General features: G+C 38.4%; 1 protein-coding gene across 10 annotated transcripts in view; it reads left to right on the plus strand.

Annotated features, from left to right (window-relative positions):
- The window catches only part of CPEB3 (cytoplasmic polyadenylation element binding protein 3), a 239167-nt gene that overhangs the window by 69315 nt on the left and 149298 nt on the right, over positions 1 to 20554 (plus strand). For 7 of the 10 annotated variants that reach the window (XM_032245540.1, XM_032245541.1, XM_032245539.1 and 4 more), the window contains one exon: positions 11584 to 11743. In XM_032245540.1, the coding sequence (XP_032101431.1) occupies positions 11584 to 11743 (160 nt within the window). The remainder of the gene's footprint in view (positions 1 to 11583; positions 11744 to 20554) is intronic. The other 3 variants (XM_032245542.1, XM_032245536.1, XM_032245537.1) reach the window with 1 other exon arrangement.

A 20554-nucleotide genomic window follows, 5' to 3' on the forward strand; every position in this document is an offset into this window, starting at 1 on the left:
AACCCCGTTTATACAAAAAATGCAAAAATTAGCCAGGCGTGGTGGCATGTGCCTGTAATCCCAGCTACTCTGGAGGCTGAGGCAGGAGAATCACTTGAACCCAGAAGGTGGAGTTTGCAGTTAGTCAAGATCTTGAGCAATGAGAACAAAACTCTCCCTCAAAAAAAAATTTACAGGATTTTACTTTATGACATTTAAGTACCTTAAAGTATCATTATTAGAATGATACAGTCTTTATTTTAAGCAAAAATTTTTAGCCTTCTAAATACCAAATGCTTTAATAAATTTAGATGCTTTGCATTTTAGATGCTTATTAACATGTTCATCTCTTAAATAGGGTAATATTTAAATGGAAGATTAAAGACTTTCTTTTCTTTCTGGAATGCTTAAATAATAAATAATTTGTGTGTCATTACCCTTCTTCAAGGATACTTGATTTGTATTAAGAACTGAATTTAGGCTGGGTGCAGTGGCTAATGCCTGTAATCCCAGCACTTTGGGAGGCTGAGGCAGGCGGATCACTTGAGGTCAGGAGTTCAAGACCAGCCAGGCCAATGTGGTGAAATCCCGTCTCTACTAAAAATATGAATATTAGCATGGCATGGTGGCACGTGCCTGTAATCCCAGCTATTGGGGAGGCTGAGGCAGGAGAATCGCTTGAACTCGGGAGGTGAAGATTTCAGTAAGCTGAGATTGCGTCATTGCACTCCAGCCTGGGTGACAGAGCGAGTCTCTATCTCAAAAACAAAACAAAACAAAAAAGAAAAACTGAATTTAATATTCAGTTTCCTCATCTGTAAAAAAGATACTGTAATGTCTACTTCATAGGACAGTTATACAAATTAAATGAGATAGTCCTCAGTACAGGTCCTGGCACATATTAATTAACTATTATATAGTAGCTATGACTTAATCAGTTCTACAAAGCTTGTTATGAAAAACAATGTACATATCCATTTTCTTCTCCCCAGAGGCAGATTGGCAGCTTTTGAAAAATAAACCAGGATTACTTTGTCAGGGATAGGTTTAGCACCAAAGCAGTTTGGGCGTAAGCCTGTTTAAATTAAAAAATGATAAAAGCTTTAAAAGTAGTTAAGACAGCCAGCTGTGGTGGCAGGCACCTGTAATCCTAGCTCTTCGGGAGGCTAAGGCAGAGAATTGCTTGAACCTGGGAGATGGAGGTTGCAGTGAGCCAAGATCATGCCACTTCACTCCAGCCTGGGTGACAGAGCGAGACTTCATCTCAAAAAAAAAAAAAAAAAAAAAAAGCGGTTAAGACAGTTTTGGCTTTTAAGTATAATATTCTATTATAATATTTGTTTTGGTCATTTAATCCAGTTTTGTCTCATTTTAAGTCTCTTTTTATCTGGAATTAGAGTTGTACAATAAACTTGTGATACAAGGGTTTTTTTTGTTTTTGTTTTATTCTTTTCCTTCCACTAGAAGAGAGGAGTTTGGAAACTAAGAAATAGGTCATGAGCTTCCGTTTCTCTGGTCCCAGACCATGAACTTGGAGTGAATTTCTTTGGTACTTGCCAGGTTCCCTGTTTTAAAATATATGCACATGTACATTGATGACCTCTCCAGTGGTGGCCAGAGACTGACAATGAAGAGCTATAATCTGTAGCTCTTAATCTGTGTGTACACTGGGCAGGGCATCATCTGTTGGTTTTTAAAAGGGGGAGGAACCCTAGAAAGCTGCTAGCCTAAATTAACACAACTGTTGATTTATTGCTTTCATTGCCATAGGATGATTTGCATAAAAGCTGCTGCTTAGTTCCTAAATTCAAGGATCAAGGGGATAACGGGGGGCCACAGCAGAAGCATTCACGTCGTGGCCCCTGTCAGATTCTGGTGAATCTGCGAATTCTGCTGTATGTCTCCTTACCCAACGACCCAAGTCAAACAGCAATTGAAATTAGCAGCAGGGCAGGCTTATAGGTATCTTTTATGGCTCAGTGATGCTTCTAGGGAGATGCTATAGCACATCATTCTTAAAATGTGCCCTGGTCGTAAATGAGATGAGCTGGGTCTCTGAAGAACATAGTAAATCACTGTAAGACAGGAATCCATGGGATTAAAAAAGCAACTCATCAGAAATAGAGACAGAAGTTCCTGTTTGTGTGGGTAATATGGTTAATAATTGCTTATATGTTTCTGCAGAAAAAGACATCTTTAGAAATGTAAATGATGCATGTGTGATGATAGATGGCATTAGTTATTTGACTGGCAGTAGGGTTGCCTTGGGAGTTTTACTACAGTCTGGTTTAGGTTTAATTCCTGGGGTTCTTCAGTGGCTCCTGAATGGAGCCGCTGAAGTTAAGACTTTGCCTTCCTTGAGCTCAAAAAATTTCTTTGGGCCTGGTGCGTAGCTCATGTCTGTAATCCCAGCACTTTAGGAGGCTGAAGTGGGTGAATCACCTGAGTTCAGGAGTTCAAGACCAGGCTGGCCAACATGGTGAAACCCCATTTCTACTAAAAACACAAAAATTAGTTGGCCGTGGTGGCAGGCACCTGTAATCCCAGCTATACCTCTCTCTCTCTCTCTCTCTCTATATATATATATATATATATATATATATATGAGACCTAATATATATGTATATATTAGGTCTCTTATGTCTTATACCTAAAGTTAGATGATTTACAGGAATTGTCATAGTTCTGTTAAAGTCTTAGAAATGCCTTTTTAAAATGATAGCTTAAAAAACAAACATAAAAAGATAAAAAATAAAAATAATAGGTTTATTGAGATATAATTCACATATCATGAGGTTCACTCTTTTAAAATATACAATGTAGTGGTTTTTAGTATAATTACAAAATTGTGTGTCAATCATTACAGTCTAATTTTAGAACATTTTTATCACCCCCAAAAGAAAAAAACCCATACCCACTAGAAGTCAATCTGCATTTCGACCTGATTTCTCCAACTTTAGGCAATGACCAATCTACTTTCTGTCTCTATAAATAATATGTCTGTTCTGGACATTTCATATAAATGGAATCATATGATATGTGGTTTTTTTGTGATTGTCTTCTTTCACTTGCAATGTTTTTAAGGTTCATCCATTTTGTAGAATGTATCAGTACTTTTTTTAATTTTATATTTTTAATTTTATAATTTATAATTTTTATGGGTGCATACTAGGTATATTTAGGGTACTTTATTTATTTTTACTGCTGAATGTTATTCATTATATGGATGTGCCAAAATTTGTTTATCCATTTACCAGTTGATAGGCATTTGGGTACTTTCCAGTTTGGGGAAATTATAAATAACATTGTTTTACAAAGTTGTTATAAACATCAGTATATATGGATCTGAGGGTTTTTGTGTGGCCGTGTGTTTTTATTTATCTTGGGTAAATACCTGGGAGTGGGACTGCTAGGTTGTGTGCTTAAGTGTATGTTTAACTTTATAAGAAACAGCCAAACTGTTTTTCCAAACTGGCTGTGCCATTTTGCATTCCTACTAGGAATTTATGAGAATTCTGGTTGTTCTGCATCTTAGCATTTGGAGTTGTCAGCATTTGTGTTTGTTTGTTTATTCATTCTAGTAAATGAATAGTTCTTTCTTAAAGTAAAAATCTTGCAAGGTGAATTCATCAAAAGAACAATTTAAATGTGAAGTAAGCATTTACTGAATGTCTGTTATGCTAGGCCCTCTGCTAGATAATGGGAATGCGGAGAAATAAGATACATTTCTGCTCCCATGAGATTTACAGTTTATTGAGGGTGACAGGCATGTAAAGAAGTAATTAGGATGTCTTAGTTCTAATTACCTGGAATCAGTCTGGGATGGGGAAGGAGTGTCTAACTAAACCTGGAAGCGGTCAGTGTTGTAGAAGGATTTTGCATTTCTAATCAGTACAAAGAAAAGAATATGGGGAGCTACATATACTTTTGCATAAAGTTCTAAGATAGGTTTTGAGAGCAAAGTTTAAACTCCCCCTTTATTGTTATACCTAGTAAACTGCTTGAGACAATATTCTGCTAGCTACCAACCCAATGATTTGGGGTAATATCAGCTAATTACTTTCAGAAGTCACATATGCATACTAACCAGGGAAAGGGACAACTTTAAATTTTGTAGTTTTTTCATGCCTGCTCTTCTGACTATCATAGTCACTGCTTTCCCTTTCTGTGTCCTTCCTGGGTCTGCCTCATTTCTGCCTTTTCCCTAGCACACTGCTAAGCTCCTTTTTATTTTTTAATTTTTTCTTTTAGCTAGACACCACTGATTGGAAAATAACTCCTTTTAAAATTGCATATGTACCTAACTATGAACTATTTACCACAGTCAGCAATGGCAGCAGGAGGCATTTGAACTTTTTATACAATCGACTGCTCTAGCATTTACCCTCCTGAATCCAGCCTCAAAATATAGGATCGTATCAGGTAATTCCTCCAGCCTCAAAATACAGGGTCGTATCAGGTAATTCCATGAGCCATGTTTCTCTGTATATGATATAGTGGGCCTCTTATCTGACCTGCCTGGCTAAAACAAAAAGAGCTGTGAAGAAACATTAGGAATAGGGAGAACATGAGGAGACTCGGCAAAAATGTGCTTCAAGTTGAGTCATGCTTATCTAATTTTTGAGCATTCTTCAGAGCAGGTGATACTATCCTTGTTTTTTTTTTAAACCTCTCCAGAACCTTAGCTTAGTTTCCTGTTACACAGCAAGTAAAAACACAACCTGATAAAAAGGTTTAAGTAAGTGGAATTAGTCATCCTCCAGAAGAAAAAGATGGGGAATCCATAATTTCTCTGTATGCCCTAATCTAATACCAGGCTATTTTGAGGGTTCTTGAGAATTTATCGCATGGAAGACCGTGTTTAACAACAATTTTAAAGAATTAAAATTCACAGTAGATGCTTATTAATATTTCCCCAGGATAGCAAAGGGAGAAAAGTTTCAACTTCATAAGGGTTTTAGGTTAGATATAAGGAGCATTTGTTTGTCATTGAGTGACTGAAGGAGAATAGAGAATTAGGTTTTCCAGAGGACTGCAAATATAATAGTCTCATTCAGAATGGTTAAAATATACCATTGACTGAAGAGAATGAGTGGAGGCAGGATTGGAGATGTTGGCTTTATTTATTATTATTTATTTATTATTTAATTATTTAAAAAATTCTGTGTGTATGTGTTCAGAGAAAAAGAGGTTCATATATTATGTAATGAATATCATTTAAAAATAGGTAAGGCATATTCGTTGTTCTTAAATTGTTTATAGAGTAGACAGGGACCTGAGATTTTTCCCAATAACATATACTGAGTAGAAAATCAGAGCAGTAGGATGGAAATTTAGAAGTGAGGTAGTCCTTTCTTTTCTTTTTTTCTTTTTTTAGCGGGGATGGAGTTTCACTCTTGTTGCCCAAGCTGGAGTGCAATGGCTCGATCTTTGCTCACTGTAACCTTTGCCTCCTGGGTTCAAGCTATTCTCCTGCTTCAGCCTCCCGAGTAGCTGAGATTACAAGGATGTGCCGCCATGCCTGGCTAATTTTGTATGTTTAGCAGAGACAGGGTTTATCCATGTTGGTCAGGCTAGTCTTGAACTCCTGATCTCAGGTGATCCATCTGCCCTGGCCTCCCAAAGTGCTGGGATTACAGGGTGAGCCACCGCACCTGGCCAGTTAGTCCTTTCTTATGCATTAGATGCATTTAACTTTGGAATGTTTTATCCGTACATATGTTGCAGTCATGTGATAAATAGAAAACCCTTCCTTAGGAATTCCTCTTAAAGGTTTTTCTGTATTATTCTATGACCACATTTATCCTTTCCTAGCTCTTTCAAACATCTGCTCTCCTTTTGATTTTTGGTCCTCTCTGTGTCCCTTTCTTCCCAACTAACCCCCTCTTGTTCATGGGCCACACTGCAGCTAGTCAGCGTGAAGTTTTAGAACATTACCGGCATGGACTCCAGAGTCACTGACCTGACTTTATGTCCTGATTTCTGATCAGCTCTGTGACTGAGCAGTTACATAAACCTTTGTGAACCTCAGTTTTTTTCCTCAGTGAAATGGAGGTAATGCCTACCCTGCAGGGTTGTGATGAGATAAGAGATAGAACTTTAAAGCATTTAGTCCAGTGCCTAGCACATAGAAGGCAACATGGTTAATTTTATCCTTTGGTTCCAGAGCTGCTTTTATCCACAGATGCTGTTGGCCCTTGTTGCCTTCCACTTTGTATCTCTAGGAGAGGAAATGCCTGGGTTTAAGCCAGAAAGGGTAGCAAGGGGTTCTGGATTCCTCTTCCAAGAAAAGGGCAGGAGAATGGGATAGGGCTGTTAGAGGCGGGCTTGGGGTTGTCTAGAGATAGATCAAACCACTTCTTGAGGTTAATTAGTTGGCAGTTGAGCAAAGGTGATTGACCAAGGGCAAGTGAGGGTCAGCTTGCTAGTGCTGCAGGGCAGGATCAAAGAAGCCTCCCTCTGGATTGTGACAGATTTAATTAAAGGTGGTGTTTGTAAAAAGAATTTAAGGCTAGAGGGAATAGGAGGAAGTCAGGGAAGCAGTACAATAAGAGTCCTTAAGAGTAAAGTCCGGGGCCGGGCGCGGTGGCTCAAGCCTGTAATCCCAGCACTTTGGGAGGCCGAGGCGGGTGGATCACGAGGTCAAGAGATCGAGACCAACCTGGTCAACATGGTGAAACCCCGTCTCTACTAAAACTACAAAAAAATTAGCTGGGCATGGTGGCGCGTGCCTGTAATCCCAGCTACTCAGGAGGCTGAGGCAGGAGAATTGCCTGAACCCAGGAGGCGGAGGTTGCGGTGAGCCGAGATCGCGCCATTGCACTCCAGCCTGGGTAACAAGAGCGAAACTCCGTCTCAAAAAAAAAAAAGAGTAAAGTCTGAATTTGTCTGGATTTGAGTCCTGGCTCTGCCACTCATCAGCCCTGTAACCTTGAGCCAGTTATTTATTCTCTCCAAGACTTAATTGTTTAATTTATAAAATAGGACAAAAGCTACCTACTTCATAGGGTTGGGAGATCATGCACATAGCATACTTAGAACAGTGACAGGCACATATTAAATACTTGATAAATTTATTAATATAAATCCAGCTGAGGGAAGAAAGAGAACTAATGCAGTGGAGATAAGCTGTTCTGTGTACAACTAACTGACAACATCTTCATGGTTATTATCAAAGAAAAAGAGTCAATAATGGGCTGCATTATTTATAGATGTTCTAATACTTCTTGGTGTGTTTGCTTGTTAAAACAAATAATGATGTTTTCCTGTTGCTGTATTTTGGGAAACAAAACTTATGAAAAAAGACCTAGCAGGTTAGTTGCCACTTGTAACTTCTGTCATTGAATGACAAATTATGGCCTAGTTTTCTGTATACATAATTTATGTTGATGAATTTCGCTAGATTTTTTCTGTTTTTTTCCATCCTTTTTGTTCTGTTTCTTGCAGGCTTCCTGGTTAATCAGTTATTTCAGCAATGTTTACTACTTGTAAAACAAAAAGGATGAATGGTATGCGGCAAATATAAGTTGATGAGGCATGGATGGAATTAATTTTAATGAGAACTCTCAGAGGCCTGAAATTTGTTTAATTAAGAAGCATGTGCAAATTCTGTTATGCCTTTGACATGTCATATATTTTCATCTGTTGAGCATTAGTGAACCCTGTTAGGTTAGCATCTGTTGAGCATTAGTGAACCATGTTAGGTTAGCATCTGTGAACTGCTAGGTTTAAAAATTTTTGTTTCAGTATTCTTGAGATGGCATCACGGAAGTTTGTATTCTCCCTAATATTACGGTAGTCACCATGGTGCAGATGCTTATATGTTCTGTTATTTAGTACTGATGAAAGCATGAAGAGAGAATTATTCCTTTTTTTTTTTTTTTTTTTTTTGAGACAGTGTCTCACTCTGTCACCCAGGCTGGAGTGCAGTGGTGTGATCTAGGCTGGCTGCAACCTCTGCCTCCCAGGTTCAAGTGATGCTTCTGCCTCAGCCTCCTGAATAGCTGGGATTACAGGTGCCTGCAATCATGCCCAACTAATTTTTTTGTATTTTTAGTAGAAGTGGGGTTTCATCATGTTGGCTAGGCTGATCTCGAACTCCCATTTTCTAGATGAAGATAACCAAGGCTTAGAAACGTATTCAAAGTGACATGCCAGTAAGTGGGAGAGCCAGAATTTGAAAATCGGATTTTGATTTTAAAATTTGTGCTTTTAAAAACTAGGCTTCCAACTGCTTCTCTAACATACAGTAAATCAGAAGACTGCATAACTGACCCTCTGCAAGATGGCCAGGCTTGTTTATTGCCTGCTGCTCACACTAATCCCTGCCCTCACTTTACTGTTCAATTTTACTGAACAGAATCATAGGTGTAAAGGGTTAACTTGAAGAGTCATCCAGTTTAGTGGGTCTAACCAGTCATAAGAGTTTATTTTGTTGTAAATTCTGATTAAGTAGGTTTGAGCTGGAGCCCAGGAATCTGTGTTTTAATTGGCTCTGCATGTGATTTTTGACAGTCTGACAGGTTTGGGAACCATTTTAATTTAGTTACATGAATCCCCTCTCCCAATATCATCTTTAATTTTCCTGACAGGTAGTCATCTAATGTCTGATATCCATTTGTGATAGGCACTCACTGTGACATTGCCAGGAATGTGCAGTTAGTTGCAATGCTATTTTTCTATAGAAGTAACCATGGATTTGATTAATTTTTTTGGTCAGATTTTTATACTCCTTAGGTTTTGGCATTAAGGGCTCTTAAATCTTCTCTGAACCTGGCCTTCTTCATGAATAAAATCAGTATGTTGTTATTTACCCTGAGGGGTTATCAGTAATTAAATGAAAAAATAAACCTTCCTGTCTGGAAAGATTCTTGAATGCCTTCAAATAGCCTTTTATATAGTTCCCTTACCATGTCAGTCTATTCTGAAACACTCTCATGTCTTCAGAGTTCCAGTTAGAAGTGTGGATAATGATAGAGGGCTCCTAGATAATTCATTTTGGGATTGTTAGTGCCAGAAATATGTTATCATTTTGCCTTCTCATCAGCATACTTCTTTACCTCTGGCTTTTTCTTTCGGCAAAGTATATGATAGACACCTCTTACGGGTACAGATAAGGCTGCATTTCTGGAAATTTGCTTTACTCCTTAGAGTTTTCACTAATAACTTGAACCCAAAGCAAAACAAATGATTTGCAGGAAGACTTCAAAGCTAAAAGAAAAGACCTTCTTATATTGTTTAGAGACCAAAGTAGAGAACCAAAGAAATATTCCATGTCTCTTTCCTATCCAAGGGGAGAGGTAGGTAATGGGTGAATGTTGTCCTTAGAAAAGGATAAATGATCAAATGCAAGGCTGGATAAGACTGCTCAAGACCCTGAAAATAATCTCTTATCACTGTAGTTTGATTTGGTTTGGTTGTTGAGACGTATGCTGTCTTGCTTTTCTTTCTTTCTTTTTTTTTTTTTTTGAGACGGAGTCTTACTCTGTCTCCAAGGCTGGTGTGTGGTGGTGCAAAGTCGGCTCACCACAATCTCTGCCTCCAAGGTTCAAGCGATTCTCCTGCCTCAGCCTCCCCAGTAGCTGAGATTACAAGCTTCTGCCACCACACCTGGCTAATTTTTGTATTTTTAGTAGAGACAAGGTTTTACCATGTTGGCCAGGCTGGTCTTGAACGCCTGACCTCAGGTGATCCACCTGCCTCGGCCTCCCAGAGTGCTGGGATTACAGATGTGAGCCACCATGCCCAGCCATCTTGCTTTTCTTAACCAAAGCAAACTTGATCTGTTCTATAGTATTAACTTAGAATATGAGTTGTGTTTCCCTTGAGGCTCAGATACTAAGAAGAGTTTGTAGGTGATAGTCTGCTGCAGGCTTGAGTGAAATATGGTGAAATAATTATTTTTTTCTTCACTAAGTTTGTGTTAGATTTCTAGTTTCAAAATGTTTTTGAATATAACATCTTGAAACCACTTTGGGTTAAAGTTTCTTCATGTGAGTGCTTTTCAACAGGTAATTTTAGTACTTTGGACACTTAAAAAATTTTTTTTCTTTTTGCCATTATCTTCATGAATACAACGTTGAACACATTTTTATTTTTAAAAAGTCTATCTAATATATGCAACTTACTGGTCAGAACTGTTAAAGATATGCAATACATTTTCATTGAAATTATAGTTACCCTTTGATTTTTCAGGAAAATGATTCCATTTGAGTCCTTAATTGTGGTCTTTATCGTTTGCACCCAGGAGTTCCAGACCAGCCTGGGCAACAAAATGAGACCTCAGCTCTACAAAAAGAATTTTTTTTTAAATTAGCTGGGCATGGTGGCACGTGTCCTAGCTACTAGGAAGGTTGAGGTGGGAGGATTGCTTGAGCTCAGGAGGTCGGGGCTGAGGTGAGCCATGATTGTACCACTGTACTTCAACCTGGACAACAGAGCAAGACCTTGTCTCAAGAAAAAAAAATTGGGGTCTTCCTCTAGGGGGGAAACATCTCTGTTCATTTGACAATAGAGGTAGTGGGTGGAGGGTAGAGAGCAAAGCCAATTCACTTGACTCTCCTTTTAAATTTACTATTTTAGTTCATTTGCGAGAAAGTCGCTCTGAAGTATTGGGGTATTACGTTATAGAGTATTTGGGAAAATGATACAATTTATTATGGAAACTTGTATTAAACTTAATGTTGCCAAATCTTTTTTTTTTTTTTTTTTTGAGATGAAGTCTTGCTCTGTCGTTGCAGCTAGAGTACAGTGGCACGATCTCGGCTCACTGCAACCTCTGCCTTCCTGGTTCAAGCAATTCTTCTGCCCCAGCCTCCCAAGTAGCCGGGATTATAGGTGCTTGCTACCACACCTGGCTAATTTTTGTATTTTTAGTAGACGCAAGGTTTCACCATGTTGGCCAGGCTGGTCTCAAACTCCTGACCTCAAGTGATCTGCCCTCCTTGGCCTCCCAAAGTACTGGGATTACAGGCATAACAAGGCATTATTCTTTTTTTTTTTTTTTTTTTTTTTTGAGACGGAGTTTCGCTCTTGTTACCCAGGCTGGAGTGCAATGGCACAATCTCGGCTCACTGCAAACTCCACCTCCTGGGTTCAGGCAATTCTCCTGCCTCAGCCTCCCGAGTAACTGGGACTACAGGCACGCACCACCATGCCCAGCTGATTTTTTGTATTTTTAGTAGAGACGGGGTTTCACCATGTTGACCAGGATGGTCTCGATCTCTTGACCTCATGATCCACCCACCTCGGCCTCCCAAAGTGCTGGGATTACAGGCTTGAACCACCGCGCCCGGCAACAAGCCATTATTCATAATGAAAAGCGCAGGATGAGTGCAGTGGCTCACATCTATAATCCCAGCACTTTCGGAGGCCAAGGTAGGAGAATTACTTGAGCCCAGGTGTTCAAGACCAGCCTGGAAAACACAGCAAGACCTCCATTTCTACAAAGTAAATCAATAAACAAATAAAAAGAAGGACTGTATGCTATTAGAGCCATCTGTAACTTTCATTCATGTCATCAATCCGCAGCAGGAAGCAAATGATACGGTGTTAATTTTATGACGTAATTTTATGTATTGTCTTTTTTTGTGTTTTTATTTTTAGGACCGGAGTAGGCCCTATGACACTTTTAACTTGCACTCGTTGGAGAACTCCTTAATGGATATGATAAGGACTGATCATGAGCCTCTGAAAGGTAAACACTACCCTCCCAGTGGCCCACCAATGAGTTTCGCTGATATAATGTGGAGGAATCATTTTGCAGGTTAGGAATATTCATATGTCCATTTCTTGCTTGGTGTTTTAAGCAAAAATCAGCTTTTTAATAATTTTGATTTTTCTTGTTTGTTTTTTGTTTGCTTGTTTTTGTTTTGCTTCTGTAAAGCATTGTGGAATGTATTTAAAGTTGATTTTTTTCTTTAACCTGGGTTCAGCTACCTATAATAATCAAGGTGGTTATAATCAGTCATGTCTGGCAGGAACATGAATTGGGTAGCTGAGGTCAGCCACATCCTGAGTTATAGCATGAGACCAGCAGCCAGATTTTCTGGGCTGTGTGCATTTGGAATCCTCAGCTGAAACTGGATAATTCGTTTAAGTCCATGTATATATACTGCAAGTAACTGTCAGAGTTAGTAAACCAATCTCCAAAGATTGCTTCAGAAAGCTTCATATAAAGGACTTCTATTTTATTAAAGCATAATCACCTTTCTAGTATAGGAAGTATCACTACCCAGGCTTAGGGGCAGCCAGTGACCCTTTGCATTCTCTGAGGCTAAAACACAAGAAAAAAATATCTTAAAGTATATAAATATTTTGGGTTAAATATAAGGCAGAAAATCTCAAAGTTAGCAATATTAGGACTTCCTGTTTTTAGAGCCTATGTAACTTCAGGACTGATGTTGGTGTTGAATTAATAATTACAGATCTTTTTATGGATTATAGGACTTTTTAGAGACCTTATGACATTTTAAAATACTGTAATGAAAATTACCTATGGAAATAGCCATTATACTTGGGTTAACATCTAAATTTCTGAAAACTGTGAAGAGGTAGCCATGGGGATGCCCGTCTTGTATGAACCATGTCTTTCAAAACTGTGAGGAATGTGATCCTCTCTGGTTCTCTCTAGGCCCATATTATAGTGTGAATGACTGTGAACACCGGATGCTCGTTTCCTTGAGCCACACCAGTAATCTCGTGCATTATTTTCTTGTCACATTCATGATTTTCTTCTGCTTTCCTCATTTTCCAGTGAAAAGAAAGTAGTTAATAAGTTATAAAGAAAAGAAGGGATTTTGGGGAAAGCTAGTTTTTTTTTTTTTTTTTTTATAGTGGGGTTTCACTCTTTCGCTCTTGTTGCCTAGGCTAGAGTGCAATGGCATGATCTCAGCTCACTGCAACCTCTGCCGGTCGGGTTCAACCGATTCTCCTGCCTCTGCCTCCCAAGTAGCTGGGATTACAGGCATGTACCACCACACCTGGTTAATTTTGTATTTTTAGTAGAGATGGGGTTTCTCCATGTTGGTCAGGCTGGCCTTGAACTCCCAACCTCAGGTGATCCACCCACCTCGGCCTCCCAAAGTGCTGGAATTACAAAATAAGCCACTGTGCCCAGCTGGAAAGCTAGATTATAAGGCCTTCAGACATGGGAAAAAAAATGTTATTTATGCTTTGTTATATTTAGTCACTGTTACCATGTCTTTCTTCAGTTAAAAAATTAGGTACATGGTAATTTAAAGCATTTTTCACTTAGAAGTAAGAATAGTGTTAAGAAAAAACTAACAGTATTCACAGACTGTTTCGTGTTTTCAATATCTTTTAAAGGTCCGTTTGTCTTCCTTCTTTACCATAAGAAGGAAGCTATAAGCCTCTTCTAATTATCCTAAAATATCCAACTCCTGTTCTTTATGAATATCTTTCTGTTTACCTTGGTCTGTATTCTTTTGTTCTTTCAATAAAAGATTATGAAAGGATCTTAGATTGTAGTCTATAATTTTCCAAAGTTTAAAAATATTGGTTAAGCAGGAACTATTGTGCTCTGTTGAGTGTAGCACTGGCAAAGTTTAAGGAGAGTACCTGACTGTGAGGTAATGTAAATACCATATTCCATTTATGATGAGCTTTTTTATTGCATGTTCAACTACCTCTGCATAGTTTTCTTCATTGTACTTGTGAGTATGAGGTTTCATCTATAGAAAAAATCTGCACAAAGATGATATGTCCCAGTAAGTTGGAAGGCACTTAGTATGTATTTTTTTTATAGCTTCAATATGGTTGCAGCTTCACAGTTCATCATATCACCCACAGTGATTTTCTGTGAATGGACTACTTCCCAGTGGTCAGTGACATTGCTGTATCACTGTCCTTTGGTTAGGGTGTTGAGCTTTTTGCTTCCCTTTTTCAGCTGGGAGACTTTTAGATCTGTCTGATTTATGGTACCAAGTGTTTAATGCCTGTTACCTCTACTAACAATTTTGATACTTGCGGTTTTTTTTTTTTTTTTTTTTTTTTTTTTTTCCTGAGACAGAGTCTCGCTCTGTTGGCCAGGCTGGAGTGCAGTGGCACAATCTTGGCTTACTGAAACCTCTCCCTCCTGGGTGCAAATGATTCTTTTGCTTCAGCCTCCCGAGTAGCTGGGATAACAGGCACCTGCCACCTCGCCCAGCTAGTTTTTGCATATTTAGTAGAGATGGGATTTCATCATGTGGGCCAGGCTGTTCTTAGACTCTTGACCTCAAGTGATCTGCTCACCTTGGCCTCCCAAAGTGCTGGAATTACAGACGTGAGCCACCATGCCCAGCCGATACTTGCATTTTAAGGAAAATATTTTAAATAATTTTTTACTTTAAAAAGTGGAGAAAATTATAAAAAAAAGATAACTAAAAAATGAAGATTGCAATGGTGTGTTCTTTGTTTGATTCCCATATAATAAACATTGTCCATGCTTCTGTCAGATCTTTGTAATTTATTGGTAGGCCTTGACTTTAGACTTTTAGGTTGTTTCCAGTTTTGCCTTCATTATAGGTAATGCTGCCATGGATGAGTTCTTTCACATAGCTTTTCCTTAAGGTAAATTCATAGTTAGAGTCTTTGGGTCAAAAGATATAAACATTTAGGTGGATTGAGCTTTAAGAGAAGGATGGTAGGCTAGAGGAACTACCATGTGGCTTCTGTATGAGTCTGTCCAGAAGCACTTCCCTTTATACCATCTTGTTTTTCTTCCTGCTTTCAATATCCTTTATTCCTACTTGAACATGGGGACACTGTTTTGAGGGCCTCAAAACCCAAGTACAGAGTAATGTTTTTATTTTGTTGTTGTCATTTGTTTATTTGTTTTGAGACGAAGTCTCACTCTTGTCGCCTAGGCTGCAGTGCAATGGCACAATTGCTGCTCACTGGATTCAGGTGATTCTTTTGCCTCAGTCTCCCGAGTAGCTGGGATTACAGGCACCTACTACCATGCCCAGCTAATTTTTGTATTTTTAATAGATATGGGGTTTTACCACGTTGGCCAGACTACTGTTCTCAAATGCCTAATCTCAGGCGTTCCACCTGCCTCAGCCTCCCAAAGTGCTGGGATTACAGGCGTGAGCACCGCACCCCATCCCAGAGTAGCTGGTTTTTGTTTTCCCTTTTACTTCAGAAAAAAAATACATTTTTACTCATTACAAGAAATCCAGGCCAGGTGCGGTGGCTCATGCCTGTAATCTGAGGACTTTGGGAGGCCGAGACAGGTGGATCAGGAGTTCAAGATCAGGCTGACCAACATGGTGAAACACTGTCTCTACTAAAAATACAAAAATTAGTCAGGCTTGGTAACATGTGCCTGTAATCCCTGCTACTCAGGAGACTGAGGCAGAAGAATCCCTTGAACCTGGGAGGCGGAGGTTGCAGTGAGCCGAGATCACACCACTGCACTCCATCCTGGGTGACAGAGTGAGACTCCATCTCAAGCAAAACAAAACAAAACAGAGAAATTCAAATAGTATATAAAAGGACAAAAAGGAAAGTTATAAAAAATCACCAGAGACTCTCTACCTAGAGGTAAAAAAGATTATTATTTTTATTAACATTCTTCAAGATATTTTATATTCTCTATATAGCAGATGACATTTCAACTCAGCCTTTCTGACTTTGCAGTCAGTGAAACCTGGGTGTGAATTCTATCTCTGCCTCTGGCTGTCTGTTAATCTGGATAAATTAGCCTCTTCAAAGCCTCAATGTCCTTATTGTTAAAATAAATTACCTACTTTATAGAGTGAGTTTGAAGATCAAATAAAGTCCCTGGCACTAGAAACTGCTCAAAACAAAACAAAGGAACTCAAATAGTACGTAAAAGGACAAAAAGGAAAATTTATTAAAAAATCACCAGAGATTATCTACCTAGAGGTAACAGGTTATTGTTTTTATTAACATCCTTCCAGATATTTTATATTCTTCATACAGGAGGTGAAATTTCAACTCAGCCTTTCTGACTGAGTTGCAGTCAGTGAAACCTGGGTGTGAGTTCTGGCTCTGTGAATTCTATTCACAATTTTTTGCTGGAAGTAGTCATGGTATCCTTACAATATTGACTTCTTTCCAACTAGACTGCAGCTAAATGTGAAATTTTTCAGATACAAGGTGTCAAAATTTTATATTTTTCATAAATAAGTAGTGATTATTGAAGGATAAATGTCTTATCATTTTCAAAGCCACTTAAGGGAGAAAGGAAAATAATTTTTTGGTTATTTTGGTTTTCCAAAATTGTATATCTGAATAACATAAAAAATATAAAATAGGATATCCAATTTATGGAGAATAAAGTACTTCAAGATGTACTTAAAGAACGTGGTAAAAATATGTTCACAATTATATTTTATCTTATAAATATATTTAGTAAAAAATCCCTTTATTCAACTGTCCTGATTCAAGGGAAAAAAAGGATTAGGGTGGGAGATGACAGAATAGGAAGTTTAGGAGATAATGAGACTTCTGTTTTAGTAAAGTAAATAAGCTTTAATAGTTTTTTGGTCATGTATTCAGTTGACCAGCCTTGAAAATATTTGTAGGAAATTTAAAAAGTTTCCCTATGTCATCCCCCATGATAAAAATTATATAGAAGAAAAGCTGTTGAACTTTCTTCACAGCACGCTGAAAAATACCTTCTACAGCATTAATCAGATCACAAAATGAGTATTTAAATAAAAATTGGATTAATTAATTTTTTTTTATTATTTTTATTTTCAAGAGACGGAGTCTTGCTCTGTCACCCAGGCTAGAGTGTAGTGGCGCGATCCCAGCTCACTGCAACCTCCACCTCCCAGGTTCAAGCAATTCTCCTGCCTCAGTCTCCTGAGTAGCTAGGATTACAGGCATGCACCACCATGCCCGGCTACTTTTTTGTATGTTTTAGTAGAAACGGGGTTTCCCCATGCTGGCCAGTCTGGTCTTGAACTTCTGACCTCATGATTCGCCTCCCTCGGCCTCCCAAAATGCTGGGATTATAGGCGTGAGCCACTGTGCCTGCGTGGACTAATTTATTTTTCTTTTTTTGCTTTTTAAAGATACCAAACTACAGTGCTTGAGTATAACAGAATAACATAATCGTCTCCTGAGTGTGTGTGTGTGTGTGTTTTTTTTTACTGTGTCTTATACTTTTCCTTTTGTTTGTGAGAGTGCCTCAAAGATGAGAAAGGAGACTTTTAAAGAGGGTAATGCTCTAATGACAACTTCTCTTATTTTTATTTATTTATTATTTTGAGACAGGGTCTTGCTCTGTCACCCAGGCTGGAGTGCAGTGGCATGATCTTGGCTCACTGCAGCCTTGACCTCCCAGGCTCAAGCGATCCTTCTGCCTCAGCCTCACTCAGTAGTTGGGACTAGAGGCATGGCCACCATGCCTGGCTGATTTTTTCTGTTTGCTGTAGAAATGGGGTTTCGCCATTTTGCCCAGGGTGGTCTGGAACTCCTGAGCTCAAGCAGTTTTCCCACCTTAGCCTCCCAAAGTGCTGAGTTTATAGACATGAACCACTGGCCCTGTCCCTGTTCCTTATTTCTTTTCTAAGCACAGAAATCCGTGGGTTGGCAGATAGAGTAGGAGGGAGCAATTGTTCTTTGTTCTCATTTTTAGTGGATTGAAGGAAAATCCAACTCTCTTTATAACTATGAGATCAAGGGGATTAAAGGTGTTGAAAGAGGTGGGTGTGGTAAGAGATAAGGAAAAATATTCTATTACCCTCCTTACAGCTGTTCCTTGACTTTCTACCTGTGATGAGGGTTCACCAAGTTCCTATGGAAGTACTCTGAAAACTCATAGTCATTAACTTTGATTAATCATATTCTCCCAACTCTAGAAGGATCATAAGGAAATAACAACTATAGTACATTGAGCAGAGAAGTAAGATCCTATACCCTAACCGGGGAAGCCCGGTATAGATGGCATCTTGGCAAAAACAGGGAGGAGTTACTTTTTCTTCATCCCATGCAGTTTCCCTCTTACAGCAGAAAAATAGGCCTGGCTGATTATTTGGGGTTAGTGCCTGGTAAAACATTTTTATGTATTTGAATTTTTTTCTTCCCTAACCATTCATAGAACTGAGATTTGAAAAATGAAAAGAACAGGTGTCAGTTGAGAACTGATATTGAAAGCTTTGCTCTTCAAAGGTATACTGAGAGTGTCTGGAACAAATAGGTTATCTGTCAGTAATAGTGCTTTAAAGCATTTAAATCAACAAACTTAGAAGAGAGAATGCCATCCCTTTGGTGTCATAGCGGCATTTTTCTTTATTCATCATAATTTAAATTTAGTATTATAGAGCCTTTCACAAAATTTATCCCCTCTTATGAAATGTTGAGGTCTTCTTATTTTAGAGAAAATATGCCTTCATTACGTTTTGTTTGCTTGTTTGTTTCAGAAAAATATACTGTTTATTTACTTCTGTAGCTTGAATTATTGCTCAGTTCTATTTTTCTGTTATCTCTGTTTAGACCATATCAGTTTATCTAGTTTGAAAGTTTGCAGATTACACAAACTGTTATGGGGCAGCCTCTAAGTCAGCAAGAAGTAATGGTTCTTGTTTTGTACATTTTGGGGGGCAGGAACAGTAACGTAGAAATTGAGTGATTTGTATAAGTACCTCCCATTAATTTGTGTAATCATCCTTTAAGCATAGCATTTAAATCATTGAGTTTTTAGCAGCCAGGCTCGATGGCTCACACCTGTAATCCCAGCACTTTGGGAGGCTGAGGCAGGCAGATCACTTGAGGTCAGGAGTTCAAGACCAGCCTGGCCAGCATGGTGAAACCCTGTGTCTACTAAAAATATAAAAATTAGCCAGGTGTGGTGATGGGTGCCTGTAATCCCAGCTACTTGGGAGGCTGAGGCAGGAGAATTACTTGAACCTGGGAGGTGGAGGTTGCTTTGTGCCACACTTGTGCCATTGCACTCCAGCCTGGGTGACAGAGCAAGACTCCATCTCAACAACAACAACAAAAAAAAGCCACCTGAATTTTAAAAGACAAAAATGTTGGTGATGATGATTATTATTATTTTGAGACAGGCTGGAGTGCAGTGGCGTGATCTCAGCTCACTGCAGTCTTCATCTCCCAGCTGAAGCTCTCCTTCACCTCAGCCTTGTGAGTAGCTGGGACTATAGGTGCATGCCACCATGCCCACCTAGTTTTTAAAAAATTTTTTGTAGAGACAGGGTTTTGCCATGTTGCCCAGGCTGGGTCTCTAACTCCTAAGCTCAAGCCATCCGCCCGTCTCGGCCTCCCAAAGTGCTGGGATTACAGGTGTGAACCACTGCACGCCAGGCTGGGAATTGTGATTTAATTGTTCTGGAGTGCAGCCTTGGATGAGTAAACAGAGACAAAATATTTAACAACTTGCCAAAAATTATTCACTACTAGTATGTGAAGAAACTAGGATTTGACCTCACGTCTAAGCTCACAGCTTTTGCTTATTGGTTATTTGGAACATATTTGGAATATTATAGTACCAATGTTTTATCATTTCCTTAAAAGAGTTTTTAAAAAGTTTACTATATTTTTTGCGTATCACAGTATTGCAATTTTAAGATACTTTTCTAAAAGAATGTCTCTCTAACTTTATAGAGAATGTTAGTGGGAAATAAATCCCAGTAGAATATGCATTTTACCTGTAAGTCTTTCTGAAAAATGGCACTAACATTCTGTTATATGAAGCCTTCTGAAGTACTTGCGTTTTTAGAGCAAAAGGAATGATTAGAGGAAGGTATGGCAGTTGTTCCCTATCTCATAACGTATTGTAGAAGTAAAGAGATGACTTTCATAATTAATTGTGAATTAATACAAATTTCACTTTATGTTTGGACCCTCAAAAGCATGAGTGTAGTTGGATTTTGAAACTTTGAATTGTGATAGATGTAGTTGTTTTTTTTTTTATAGTGTTGTGAATGTGAATTGAGATTATGAGACTGTGATTTTGACAGACCAAATAACTATATGTAACCCTATTCTCCAACCTCTCCCTTCATCCCCTCTCACCCCTATTTATTAGATACCATGCAGTGGGGAAAGTGGGACACAGTCTCAGATTTCCACAGCATCATTTAACTCAGTAAAACCAAGTATGCCTTCCAGTTTTTGAAACCTTATATTTTACACTATACTTAAAAGATAGCTAGCTGACAAGAACAATTTAAAAATAGCAGACCATGGACAGGTGACAAAATGTCACGCTGGCAGCACCAGAGTGCATTATACAAAAATTACCAGATGTCACACACTTGATTCTATTTTCACAGCTGATTAAACAACAGTATTTGTTGGACAAAAGGAGAGAAAAGAAATGGCCTCATATGAATTTGGAATCAGTTTTTCTTTTGCTGTTATATATTTTCTTTTTCCTTCAAAATTCCTTAATAACTGTAAAACTTAAGATACGCAATATATTAAGTTTAAAAATTATGATATAATTTCAATTTTGGAAAAGAAATCTTTACATATACACGTTACCTAAACTGGAAGAGTGTAAATCAGAATGTTAGCAATGCTTAATCTTTGGTGATCTTATTCTCTCCTTTTTTTTTTTTTTTTTTTTTTTTTTTTT

Source organism: Sapajus apella, unplaced genomic scaffold (genome assembly GCF_009761245.1).
Source record: "Sapajus apella isolate SASKATOON/1434 unplaced genomic scaffold, GSC_monkey_1.0 scaffold58, whole genome shotgun sequence".
Classification (NCBI taxonomy): domain Eukaryota; kingdom Metazoa; phylum Chordata; class Mammalia; order Primates; family Cebidae; genus Sapajus; species Sapajus apella.